Source organism: Sitophilus oryzae, unplaced genomic scaffold, assembly GCF_002938485.1.
Source record: "Sitophilus oryzae breed Bouriz unplaced genomic scaffold, Soryzae_2.0 scaffold_169_pilon_pilon, whole genome shotgun sequence".
Classification (NCBI taxonomy): domain Eukaryota; kingdom Metazoa; phylum Arthropoda; class Insecta; order Coleoptera; family Curculionidae; genus Sitophilus; species Sitophilus oryzae.
Genome location: NW_022146390.1, coordinates 1,652,153 through 1,667,143, shown reverse-complemented (window position 1 = coordinate 1,667,143; position 14,991 = coordinate 1,652,153). Strand labels below are relative to the sequence as shown.

General features: G+C 31.5%; 1 protein-coding gene across 1 annotated transcript in view; it reads right to left on the bottom strand.

Annotated features, from left to right (window-relative positions):
• Nucleotides 1–14,991, bottom strand: part of LOC115881101 (MOXD1 homolog 1) — a 91,791-nt gene that overhangs the window by 50,677 nt on the left and 26,123 nt on the right. The window contains exon 2 of the mRNA XM_030898476.1: nucleotides 789–1,235. Coding sequence (XP_030754336.1) covers nucleotides 789–1,196 — 408 coding nt within the window. The 5' untranslated portion in view covers nucleotides 1,197–1,235. The remainder of the gene's footprint in view (nucleotides 1–788; nucleotides 1,236–14,991) is intronic.

Sequence of the window (14,991 nt, the reverse complement as noted above, 5' to 3'; positions counted from 1 at the left end):
GTCCTTAATAAGTGCAAATATTTTTAGGTTTTTTTTTCGACCACAGGAACACGTCTACGAATTTTTTTCGCAAAAAAAGATCGTGCATTTTCTTTTAAATTTTCCTGTATATTTTAGAAAACTTTTTAGAACTGCCTGTTCACGCAAATTTTACAACGGTATAATTTCTTAATCTCTGATATTACAAGGATATTAGCACTGTTACGGCACTAAAAGGGATGCAAATACAGAAAAAATCCGGTGGCTCTCAAATTTTTTTCAAAATAATTCCATTTTTTTTTATTTTCAATCTTGAATAACTCGGTTATTTTGGATTTATTTGAAAAACGGTAAAGAGATAATATCTTTATTTAATCGAGATCTACGAGCCCTGAAAATATTTGCACTTATTTAAGACTCACCCTGTATAAGGAAAATGTAGACAAGCCCTTGTTAATATAATCTTTCTTTAAGATTCGACGACATTTGGCGTAGTTTCTAGTGATTAGCGAGTATTCTGGTCTTGCAAAAAAAGCAAGGCCGAGACCAAGACCAAGCATGCAAGAGTCTTGCGGTATTGCATTTTTTCACTTTTTAAAAGAACTTTTTCTTAAAAAAATATTACATTAGTTACCAAATAAGTTCAGCCAAACGAGTTATTTGTTTTGTTTGAAAAAACTGTAATAAAGAAATATTATCTTTCATATAGCAAGGTATTTTTTGTTACATATCAATACTAGTATCTATAGGATACAAAACTTTAAATAAGCATTCTCAAATATTGTTATTAATTACAATAATGGTCTTACCAGTAACATAGCTTTATGATCTTTATCATCCACCCATCCTATAACAATATCTGCTCCTTCCATTCCTCCATTCGGGCTGAACCCCAATCCAATATAACCCAGAGTTTTTGCTTCAATTCTAAACAAAATCTCTTGGTGCCTGGGTTGCCATCTCAGCACAATAAACCCCTCACTGTCCAAAGCAACCGAATGTGTCCACACAATATCCGATTCCCTCTTTGTCCTTAAACGTTTACTGGATTTCTCACTATTAAACTTGTGATGATCGAGCGAATGATCATAATCACGGAATTTGTTGACTAGTTCGACATGTTTCACGTATTGATCTAGAAGATCATCGGCTTTGGTTGAGAGAAAGAAAAATAGAACTAAGAGGTAGTACGGGAGTTGGTTGTAGTAGTACGTCATGGTGATAAGCGTGGCTTAAGGCTTCCTGTTATGCATTATCTGAAACAAAAAAACAGAAATAGTTAATAGTTGTTTTTCTAATGCTGCCTTATTGGTCTATTTTCGAGTTAATAAGAAAATGCAGAGAAGTTATATATATTCGAGTGTGTCTCAAAATTCATTACTTGAAGTGAAACTTCTTTACGCGCGTTGGGTGACACACGGCCTTGAATGACGGAAGCGAGACGGCCGTGACGCGCGGGCTAGCGAGAGAAAAAGTGAGAGCGGCAGTGTTGCCGCAGCTATGCCCCATTCGAGGTAGAGCTACCTCTTTGTAAAACAATTTAGGGTTTCACGAAATTAGATTAGTTCAATTTTAGATTCCCGAAATTCGAGATTTCTCGTCTCGTCCCGTCTCGATTTCGAGACGAGATCGAGACGAGACTGAGATTTTTTTTTCGAGACGAGATCGAGAAAATTACTTCGAGATTTTTCGAGATCGAGAAATTTTTTCGACATTTCTCGATCTCGAAAAACTTTAAATGCTGCAATAATTCAACAGTTCATAAAAGACTAGAAAAATGGAAATAAAAAACTATGTTGGGAAATGATTTTAATTCATTTTAAATATAAGAAAATTAACAAAGCAAAAGTAACATAACAAAGATAACAAAGGTAAAAACACAAATCTATACTAATATATAAAATCCTTAAGTGACTGACATACTGATTAATCACGATCCTGCTCAAACCACTCAACGTAAGAAGCTCAATTTTGGCATACAGGTTGATTCTAGGGTGTAGAGGTTCGATAAGAAGGGATTTTTCGAAATTCCAGTTCCAAGAGGGTGAAACCACCCCTCAAATATTACAATATTTTTTATTTAAAAAACAGTCAAGTTATTGACTTTAATAAAATTACTGTAAATCACTATAAATAATGAATGTTTGTAATTGAACTGTAATTTCTGTATTATTAATCCGGTAAATGATAGAGATAAACAATTGTGATTGACTAAAATTTTATTTTAAACTGACACTTTTGTTAACAACATTCTGAGAATTCGAATAATGAATTGAATAATGACAAGACAAGTGACATTTGTCTAAAAAAGACAGCCATTTAGAGTGACAATTTAGTTATGTAAAATTTAGAGTGACAATTTTAATTATGCAAAAGAAATAGATATTCTGTGAGTTTACTGGTTGCCTAACGATTAACATTAATTTAAAAATAAATCCCCAACGTGAATAATGAACAACACATATATTTTTTTTCAAAAGGCAATAATTTACACCGAAAATGTGTACAAGAAATATTTAGAAACCAGTCTCAAGTAAAATACGTAATAAAATACTGAGAATTTTTATATTTTTCAGTGTCCCTCAAAATTCATGGGGCATTTCAATAAATACTATCTTAGTTACTCGTAAAATTTCTGTTTGTAGTTGCAGAAATGCAATAAATAAAATAATAAGAGTGTAAATCAGTATAAACAAGACAGAAAATGCAGAGAATTTTTATACTTTCCAGTGTCCATCAAATTTTATTGACACTGCTGAAAATAATGGTTCATGGTTCCGTTTTTAATTATAATGGTCCAAGTCGCCGAAAAACTATTTCTTGGAATCGAACAACGCTCTTTCTTCGGAGGTTATTTTAACAAGCCGAAATTCCTATCGAAGTAGTGACCAATTTAAAACCGCTGAATGAATGTCTGGTACTGCCCTCTCGGCAGGTAGAAAAACATCTCAGAAATTTGGCTATCGAATATTTTCTGTCTTGATTTTTATCAAATGTTTTATTTTTCTTACCTACAATGATATTTGAATAAAAGTTTTAATACAATATTTTTTGTTGTTAACACTAAATATACAGGGTGTTTCAAAAAAACCTGTTCCATCTCTCGTGGGGAGATTCCTTATGTAAAAATAAGATATATTTTTCATATCAACATAGGCCCTATTATTCTGCTTTTGTTTCGTAGCTACAGGGTGTTAAATTCTTAATAATCTTTCGATTTGTTATAATTTTCTTCCAAGTACTTTAGCGATTCTAATGAAATTTTGAGGGTAAAAGTTACTATATAAGTGCTACATATATTAATGCTAATAAAGTGTCCATAAATTCATCCGGGACGTGCATATGGGTTATAACTGGAATATTTTTCAAAAATAAATGTGCGCCAATGACTTTTTCTTTTGATATCAAAACTATGTAGGCCGTTTAATGCCAATTAAAAGTTACGTGTTGATATTTTGTCGAATTCGGACTCATTAATGGGATACAATTTTATTAATCACAATAATTAATAAAATTATGATAAAATTAATAAATCGTATATTGTACCTAATACCATATTACCAATATTACCAATAGTTGGCTGTATTACAAATAGTCACCTATATTACCAATTAGTTGTTATTACTTTAGTCCAACCTACAGCAATTTCAAATAAAAAAATGATGGTATTCAAAATAATTACAAAAACCTAATTTTAAAAAGTTATCATCCTGTAACATCCTGTAACTCTAAAACTATGCATTGGCATACCCATGGTTATAGGAACTTTTTTTATATTTTTTGATGAGGAATCAATGAGTACTTATTTAAAACTTTTACAAATTAATGATATTAAAATCTCTTAAAGGTTGCTATTAGACTTGGATCAAAGCAAATTAATAAAATTGCGTTTATCTCGTCAAGGAGGCCGAAATCGACAAAATATCAAGAGATAACTTTTAATCGGCATTAAACTGCTTACACTATTTCGCTAACAAGAGAAAAAAAGCAGTGGCGTACATACTTTTTTTAGAAAAATATTCCAGTGATAACCCATATGCACGTCTCTGGTGGTCAACACTTTTTAGCTTTAAAATATCGTCCCATTGCTGCCAAAAGTCACTAACTTACTTTTTGTTACTTCCGAGAAAAATGCGTCTAAAGATAAATTGCATTGCATAAAGATGTTATAGTTAGTAACTATTCGGTATTAAAATAAAACATAAATAGCCAGAAATCGTAGTTAATGACTTTTGCAATCGATTCTCCGCTTCAAAACATAGTTAGTGATTGAATTTGGTTGTTCGGAAAAATGTTAGTTAGTGACTTTTGGCAGCAATAGGATGATATGTTGCATTTATAGTAACTCTTACCCTCAAAATTGCATTCGAAATCCTAACAGTAATTGGAAGAAAATTATAATAAATCGAAAACATATTAAGATTTTAACACCCCGTAGCTATGAAACAAAGCAGAATCGGACCTATGTTGATATGAAAAATAAATCTTATTTTTATGTGAGGAATCTCCCCCCGAGAGATGGCATATGCTTTTTGAAACACCCTGTATAATCGAAAATATGGCTTAAGTAGATGTGGTTCTTATTACTTTTTTAACAATACAAATATAGCAGCTATTATAAACTGTCTTTTCCTTCTTGGGAGCAAAAGAACCATTTTCATCCCTTGACTGAGGGCTAGAAAATTATATTTATTGTCTAGACTCCACTAGATTTAGAATCCACCGTAAATAAGGTTCTAAAAGCTACCAAATTATTCATAGTCGCATTTTGCATAATACGATTTTCATTTGCATTTCTAAATTTGTTGGTTTCGTATACTTAATGTAATATAGTCTAAGTGACTTTTATGTTTTAAGATTTTAGTACATAATATATACAAAATTATAAATCATTATTGTTTTACTCCTGCAAAAACTCCTGCATTTGTGTCATCATCATCATCATAATCATTTTCAGCTTATTAAACCATGACTTCAAAACATATATATCCAACTTACAAACCATGAACAAATTCATGAAACATTTAAAAGCAAAAAGAAATAAAATTAATTACATATATCATAAAATTAACTCAAACATTTGCTGCCAAGTTCATCGTCGACTGTATTCCTGCATGGGTACTTATATAAATATCTAAAACTTCCTTGGGTCTCCCTAACAGTAAATAAACCGTTGTAATAGCAGTTGTATTTTATTACATAGTATAATGAAAATTCAATATAATTTAAATAGAAAAACTCATTATTTTCATTTATTTTCCGGGCTGAATATTATACGAACAACATGTTTATGCTGTTATAATAAGCATTGCTTCACTGAATAAAATAACGAACCCCTTCTCCAAGTTGCTGTTCGTTTTAGATAATAAAATAATAAGTTTTTCAAATTGATTATATACAGAACAGAAAGTTCTACGTTATCACTATAAATAGAAATATCTTGAAAACTAATTTAAGGGGTAAAAAGTATACTTTTTACCATTATATATTATTAACAAGTTAGCAATATAATAATACTTTTTAAACGAAATAAAGTTACTTTTAGTTCACTGTGTTGTATTCAGTGTATTCAAGTTTTTCAGATTTTTTTAAATTTAAAAGAATTAGTACATAGTATTATTTGATTACTATATTGATATACAACCATAGATAAAATAAAACAACCATCTATTATTATGGAGTGTAGAGGCAAGGAGAAATATCTTCGTGCATTAAAAAATTACTAAAAAAGGGAAGACTTAAGATGGCGTTGCTGTAGCAAAAATCTAAAATGTAAAATATGCACCGAAAATTTTTAGAACAGGAAATGATTCAAAAGAGATAAATATTTGACGTGAAGGCAGGCCCGTTCCTGGGGTATCTGGCACCTACGTGCAGCCATTCTTTGGTGCGCCCTTTTTATATTTAAATCAATTATATATTTTAATCTTAATCTCAAAAATTTAAAGAATTTATATTCTGGGACAAACGAGCAATATGTAATTGGAAATGTAAAAAAACTATTCTAATTAAAGTATAAAAACATTTATTAAATAAAGAAAACAAACAAAACCACAAAAATATTTAGTAAGAAAAATAGTACCCTAAAGAAAAAAACTGACCCATTTCATATGAAATACATAAAAACAATAAACTAAAAATCGGAAATAATATGCATGTACTGATTTTTTTCGAAAATCGACAACTATGAAACTATGAACCCTTCCCGGACACAAACAGTACATTGTGAGACAGGAAATTGTAGAGAGAAATAAGCCCTATAACATAGGATAGAACATTTTAATGAACAGTGCTTTCCATAAAATCAATAAAATGAAAAATATACGAAATAATATACATGCACTGATTTCTGTCGAAAATCGACAACTATGAAACTATGATCCCTTCCCCGACACAAACGGTATATTGTGAGACAGGAAATTGTAGAGCGAAACAAGCCCTATAACATAGGATAGAACATTTTAATGAACAGTGCTTTCCATAAAATCAATAAAATGAAAAATATACGAAATAATATACATGCACTGATTTCTGTCGAAAATCGACAACTATGAAACTACGATCCCTTCCCCGACACAAACGGTATATTGTGAGACAGGAAATTGTAGAGAGAAACAAGCCCTATAACATAGGATACAACATTTTAATGAACACTGCTTTCCATAAAATCAATAAAAAGAAAAATATACGAAATAATATACATGTACTGATTTCTTTCGAAAATCGACAACTATGAAACTATGATCCCTTCTTCGACACAAACGGTATATTTTGAGACAGGTAATTGTAGAGAGAAACAAGCCCTATAACATAGGATACAACATTTTAATGAACAGTGCTTTCCATAAAATCAGTAAAATAAAAAATATACGAAATAATATACATGTACTGATTTCTCTCGAAAATCGACAACTATGAAACTATGAACCCTTCCCGGACACAAATGGTACATTGTGAAACAGGAAATTGTAGAGAAAAACAAGCCCTATAACATAGGATACAACATTTTAATGAACAGTGCTTTCCATAAAATCAATAAAATGAAAAATATACTAAATAATATACATGTACTGATTTCTTTCGAAAATCGCCAACTATGAAACTACGATCCCTTCCCCGACACAAACGGTGTATTGTAAGACAGGAAATTGTAGAGAGAAACAAGCCCTATAACATAGGATACAACATTTTAATGAACAGTGCTTTCCATAAAATCAATAAAATGAAAAATATACGAAATAATATACATGTACTGATTTCTTTCGAAAATCGACAATTATGAAACTATGATCCCTTCTTCGACACAAACGGTATATTTTGAGACAGGTAATTGTAGAGAGAAACAAGCCCTATAACATAGGATACAACATTTTAATGAACAGTGCTTTCCATAAAATCAGTAAAATGAAAAATATACAAAATAATATACATGTACTGATTTCTTTCGAAAACCGACAACTATGAAACTATGAACCCTTCCCGGACACAAATGGTACATTGTGAAACAGGAAATTGTAGAGAAAAACAAGCCCTATAACATAGGATACAACATTTTAATGAACAGTGCTTTCCATAAAATCAATAAAATGAAATATATACGAAATAATATACATATACTGATTCCTTTCGAAAATCGACAACTATGAAACTATGATCCCTTCCCCGACACAAACGGTATATTGTGAGACAGGAAATTGTAGAGAGAAACAAGCCCTATAACATAGGATACAACATTTTAATGAACAGTGCTTTCCATAAAATCAATAAAATGAAAAATAAATAGATGAGATCAATGTGTTGCCGACAGATTGCCCTAGACTTGTTTAAGCTCCGCGCGCACTGCATCGGATCGGGCCGGATAGAAACGGTGAAGGCGATGACTCGACTATCGTAGATAGGTAGAGGTAGGAATCTGGCCTCTACAGGCCGAAATGTTTTAGTGGCCGCCGGCGCCGTCTATATGTACGATGGTCGTAGTCGCTTTTGCTGGTCGGTCCGATCCGATGCAGTGCGCGCGGAGCCTTATTCGGTGCGGCCAACGCAAAAAAGACGCTAAGCAAACTTTATCCCATGATGTATGTTTAAGTATTTGTTTATTAACAAGAAAGCGTATCGGTTTTTTGTTACAAAGTACTGATTGACACTTCGATTTTGCGCCTCCAAAATGTTGCGCCTACGTGCGTGCACGCACTGCACGCTCGCCAGGAACGGCCCTGCGTAAAGGCGCGGGATTCAAAAATATGCAAATTTTGTTTTCATGCCACATGAAATAAATTATCGATTTTTATTCAGCAGCAATAGACTGGGCCTCTAATATATAAAAATAATTAAAAAAGTAGAAAAAAGACTGAAAGTTTCGGTTTTTCTACTTTTTTAATTTGAACCAGGTCTCGTTGAGAAGAATGGACGCCTTCTTTAAATAAAAATAATTGTTTTATATTCTAAAAAATAAAAACAAATCTTTTTTGGGTAAGGTTTGGATATGTTACTTTTATTCTCTTATCTATGGTTACTTTTTATTTTTTAGATTTATGTGTCATTCATGTGTCATTGTGATTGAGTGAACCTTTATTCTTCCCATTTTTGTGACCACTTTTTCAAATAAAGTCCCATAAGAGATATTTCTCCTCATCTCTACACTCCATACAATGTATACAACGTAATAAACAAAGAGTCAAATATGTTATTATATTATGATTTTATACGTGATTAATGTAACTAGAAGTATAAATGGCAAACTCACTACCCAACAATAATTTTGCCCTTTGTTAATGGTAATGTTGTCGTCGAAACGAAACCCAAGAAATTTATTTGGTCTCGGTGAGTGCATTAGTATGTTCTAAAGACAAAGTGAATATAAAACAAAGCGCCATTAATAAAAGCATTGAAACGACTGTTCGGATTCCTTCCTCGTCGTTTCTTGTGGCAAACTTCAAACCCATTTCTAAATGCGACCACCGACAGGCAATTAATAATTTATTTAAATAAAATAATATACAGGGTGGTCCGAACTGTATTCCGGAAACTTCGGCAGCATATTCTGCAGATAAAAATAAGTAAAAAAGTTCGTATAAATGTATGTCCTAAAATGCTTAGTTTCGGAGATACAGGATGTAGAAGTTTCATTTTTATTTCGATTATTTCCAAATAATTTATGTAGTAACGTCAATAACTAGATGAAAATTGGTGTCTGGAAGTTTTTTGACACGAGAAATTTGGATTTTAATGTCAATATGATTCCTACTAGTAGAGGGCGCCACATACATATTTTTTAACTGGTTTGAAGAGTAATAAATTTTCGTCCGTACCTGTATAAAACCACTGAGTAAAAAAATATACATTTACGACGCTTTCCACGTAAAAAAGGTCTCTTGGTAAAAATCGCTACGAGTAATGGTTTTCGAGATATTTGGAATCGAAATTATCAATACCTGTCATCACTGACATAAATTAAACATGTTGACTAAATAGTTATTAGACTGAGATCATAAATTTGAAATATTTTTGTACCAAAAGTTCAACAAAAACTGTTTTATCATCATTTTTTTGCAGAAAAAATATGATTAATTTAAAAAAAAATCCCAAATTTATTATTTCAGTGAAATAACTATCTACAACGTGTTTATTTTTCGTCAATAATGGCATGTATTGACTATTTCCATTCTAATTATCTTGAGAACGGTTGCCCGTAGCGATTTTCACAAAGAGACCTTTTTTACGTAAAAAATCACAGAGATGTATATTTTTTCCCTCGGTAGTTTTATACAGGTACGGACAAAATGTTATTACGCTTCAAAACAGTTAAAACACATGTAGGTGGCGCCCTCTACCAGTAGGAGTCATATTGACATCAAAATCAAATTTCTCATGTCAAAAAACTTGCGGACACCAATTTTCATCTTAATATTGACGTTACTTCAGAAATTATTTGGAAAAAATCGAAATAAAAATGAAATTTCTACACCCTGTATCTAGAAACTAAGCATTTTAGGACATACATTTATAAGAACTTTTTTACCTATTTTTATCTGCAGAATATGCTGCCGAAGTTTCCGGAATACAATTCGGACCACCCTGTATAATATTAGAGGAATATTATTACTCTATAACTATCGGGTGTGTTTGAAAAGAGGCTCACTCCTATAACTTTTTATTTTTTAATTTTTTCAAATGAAAAACTATATTTGGTGTATAAAATAAATTAGGATTGAGTGACGTATTCAATAATTTTTTTCGGTCACTTCCTGTTTCACCGGAAATTACTACATCTTTTAATTTTTAAATGGCACCCTCGGTATTTTTCACTTTATTTGATAGAAAATGACATTCTGAATAGAATGACATATCATATGTCAGCTTTTGACATTTTCAATTTTCAAAAACTGCATTTTAAATTTGAATTAAAAAAAAATTAAAAATGAAACACCCGGTATATCTGAGCTTGTAGAATTTCAATGAACTATATTTCTGGTTCTGGACACGGCATCTATGTATACCAAACTTTAGTAAGATAACTTAGAGTCTGAAAGAAACATTTTTGTATTATTAAAAAGAATTTTAAAATTACAGATTTGTTGTTATTTTTGCGTGTGCATCACAAACGCAACTATTTTAAAATAAAAGGTATTTTATTAATTATTTTCGTCACACTACCGAAAAAATTTCAATATCGTCAAAAAATAATAACCGCTGTTAAAATACAACGCTTTATTAATTTCCTTTTTTGGGGAGAAAATTAAAAAAAAAACATATAAACGGCTGTAATTTCACAGTAACTTTAGTTCGCTTGAAAATATTTAAAATGTTTGATAAAATATGATAAAAATTATAAAAAAATACAAAAAATATTAATCTTTGATTTTAAAAAAAGTTGTGTTGGTGGTGAACTTGAAATTCAATCTCTTCAATCTCCTCAAAACACATCGGTAGGTTGAAGCTAAGAAATAAAGGCGAATGCAGATTCTGTGGGGAAACATCAGGTTTTCATGTGTACGAAAAGTTTAGTCAATGTATTCAGTACAACAAGATGAATATTCACTAGTTCGAAAATGCAGCAAAATAAGCGTTCGGCATCTAACGTTTTATGTAAAACTGGCTAGGTATTTTTACACAAATGAAGAAGAAAATTAAATATAAAGGATTATACTATGTCGGTATTGTAGCATATTTTTAGATAACTTCTTTATTTTTAAGATTTTGATGGTCAAAAATCAAAAATATACCTTATGTTTGGACTAAACTTTCTCGAAAATAAAGACATAATTTAAAATTCCGTTACAATACGGAAATAGATTGAAGTTTTGTGATTACAGCGATATATAATTTATATGGTTTTGTAATAAAATCCTCGTTATTTTATGGCAAATGCTGAAGCTCTGCAAACCTTAATCAAGCCTTAATAAAAGCGCGTGTGTTTGGAATTTTGGGTGTGGCTTAACACGACAGGATCGGGCTAAGCCTTAGGCAGATTTCTGAAATATAATATATATTTCCTTCGGCCCCACACGCGCTTTACCCGACCCATGAGAGAGACCCGAACAGTAGAGCGTAATAGACTCTTAAGAGACTTACAAGATCGCCATAGAGATTCACTCCTAGACATGTAAACACCAACACATGACTCTCTGTTTCGACAAGGTTATAGTCTGTTCAACCATATAATTCTGACAGTTATACTGTCTGTCATTATAATTCCAAGTTAATTGTTTTTGTCAATTTATGATTGTCGGTAGTGCGACGGATTTTAGCTTAATATTTTTTTATATTTAATTCAGATTTGACTTTTAATTAAAAAACATATTTAATATTTCATCACAATAAGAAAGATTAGTTTTAAATTAATATGCTTTGTGTTTTTATGGTATAACCTATAGAGAAACCAGCATCCAACATTTTAAATCGCTAACAAAATTAAGAAGAAAATGATTACAAAATAATATTTTTTCTAAATTTACAAGAAAAACAAGGTCTCAAAAATCATTATTACGCTCCTTGTTTAAATAAAAGAAATACATTAAAATGGCGTTTGGATAAATAATAAAATTCCTCGGTTAGTTCCCTCGAAATTACTCAAAATTCTGTTCGGGTAATTTCCATCATGATTCAAATGACGTTTTATTCTTTAACTGTTTTTTCATTTTGTATTTACTCCGTACGCTCTTCAGCGCTGGCGATGACTCACATAATGGTTAAAAAAGACCTGTCTGGTATTCTAAACAGCCCGACGAGTTTTGTGCTGGTCGCTGGATCGTGTTTTGAACCTCTTAACTTTCGCAATTAACTTAATTTGTTTCAATTACAAGACTATTTCTTAAACTGTGTGCAATTTATTTTTTTATTTATGTTAGAAAATATTGCTTTTTCCAGATATATATCAGTATGACTAGTAGATATACCCGAAAGGTGATACAGGGTGAGACAAAATGAATCATCAATATTGGTCGTATTTAAAAGCAAGTTACTCCTTTATTTTAAATTGAACTCCCGGTATATTATTTCAATATTTTAGTGGAGAATTCATATATCTTTAAAGTATTTTAATTAATGCAACCTTAACATAACAACCTTAATAGGCAACCTTAATCGTATGATTAAGGTTGCCCACCCCTTAAACAAAGATTTTCCTAGATATTTTTTTTGTATGATTTTGCGTCAGTAGATCTTTATTATTTGATAAATCTAGCTGGCTGTGATATATCTTTTGTTAATTTAACAAAAATTAATGGATGTCGGGTAAAATATTCAACAGTAATAGAAAGATACAAGTTTAAAATTCTTTCCATGTTAAGAGGCTTATGTGAACTTCTACTTCGAAAAGCAGTCACAATTATTTATTTCATCTTGAAAACACTGTCTTTAACATATCTAGATAAAAAAAAGTCTAGACTAGATAAATCAGGAGTATTTAATTATTCTATTAATTGGTGTATGCACACTGCAGTCCCCTACTAATAGGATCATATCAATTCTCTCTGATGTAGGATAAAGGTACGCGCACACTGACCAGAGCCGCACGCGCCGCATCAACCGAAGAAAAATATTGTTTGCGTTACTTTCAATGAAGGTGCGCACACTAGCCAGAGCCGCACGAATCGCTGGGACGAAAATGCGGCCAGCATTGTTAGGCCAGAATGATTTTCGTAAATGCCGCTAGTGCTGCTGACGTCACACGCAATTCCTTCCACTCTACGTAGGTAACCGAAGAGTAGATTAAAAATTCAATATGCTAAGAAAGTTCGCAAATTTTTCATGGCTCATATTGAAAAATTTTTAGTTCATCCTCAATTAAATATAGAAATAATTTGGATTTTTGCAAATATCGTAAACCTATAACTTTTGATTCTTTCTCGTGATTTCTTCTTCTTCTATTAGCAAGGAGCTTATAATTATTTCTTGTTCGTTGTCATTCATTGTCGAGAAATATTAAAAAACACGCTTCTCACCGTAGACAGGACTCCGGAAGCGACTGATGAGAAATTCGATTGGCAAATACTGGTGTAGTAGGGGTAAAAAGAAACAAAATAAAGAATAATGCGGCGCATGCGGCGCGTTCGGTACGGCTCAGTGTGTGCGACAAGAAAAAAAAGTGCGATTCGTGCGGCGCGTGCGGCCAGTGCGGCGCTGATCAGTGTGCGCGTACCTTAAGTTTCCATTTTCGGTAAATTTCTGGGAATTTTTTTGTGTTTTAATTGACACAAAATGATAACTAGTTGTTAAAGTCGAACTAATCTGACATCTATGTTGAAGTAGCGTCAGACATATCCTAGCTACCTATATTTTACCAAATAATAAAGATTTACTGCCACTAAATCATAAAAATAAAAATATCTAGAAAAATATTTGTTTGAGGGGTAGTCAACCTTAATAGTATTTTGAAGAGACCTGAATTCCCCATTGAATATCGAAATAAAATACTGGGTGTTCCTTTTAAAATAAAAGAGTAAGTTGCTCTGAAATGTGACCAATATTAAATATTAATTTTGTCTCACCCTGTATAACTTTTTTGGTCAAGTTTTAATTTAATTTAAAGTACAATGGTTATTTTACCTACATATTAGGCTATACCGGGTAAATTCCAATTTAGGTAGCTTTTATTGAAATTTAAAAATTGTTCTTCATTTTTAGAAAATGTTAAATCGGTCAAAAACTTTACATTTTAGACATATACTTCTCTAATAAAACTCGCCTTTATTTTTCTTCCAGAAACCGAAAATAAATTAATATATAGGGTGTTCCATTACAAAAAAAACCACAACTTTGATGTATAACTTTTTTTGAGGCGCCCTGTAGAGCTCAATATATTTTTGAAAATGCTCTTAATTAACCTACACATACTCACGAAATTTCACAATGTAATACAAATATTTATTATTTGTAATACAAACTGTCTTTCTCCTTGGAGCCTCCGCGTCGTATGAGAGGCGCCACCCTGTATATTGTATTAGCTTATACAGGGTTCGGCAATAGTGCGTCGAGCATGTGTAGCTCCTAGAATAAAAAACTTAAGAATTTTGTTTAAGTGCAAATCTAAAGCGCCACCCTGTATATTGTATTAGCTTATACAGGGTTCGGCAATAGTGCGTCGGGCATCTCTAGCTCCTAGAATAAAAAACTTAAGAATTTTGTTTAAGTGCAAATCTAAAGTATGTTCTAGGATATATTCCAGGAAAATATTTTAACCTCCATAGGGTGGCTCAAAAAAGTGAGTGGATCGGAATGATTTTTTTTAAATGGAACACCCTGTATATTATTGCATTTTTGGTTCTTTTCAGATCACTTTACATAATCCTAAGATATGAGTAAATATGTTACGATAGTTTCAGAGATATTAATAAATAAATAAAAAATATATATTTTTCGGCCTTTCTTAAATTTTTTTTTAAAAATACGAGAACTATCCTGAAATCAAAACTATATTAGATATTTACTTTAGATGAACTGTACCTACTTTGCTATGAATATGGTAATAGTATATCATACAGGATGTTCAAAATTTTACGTCAAACTTTCTAA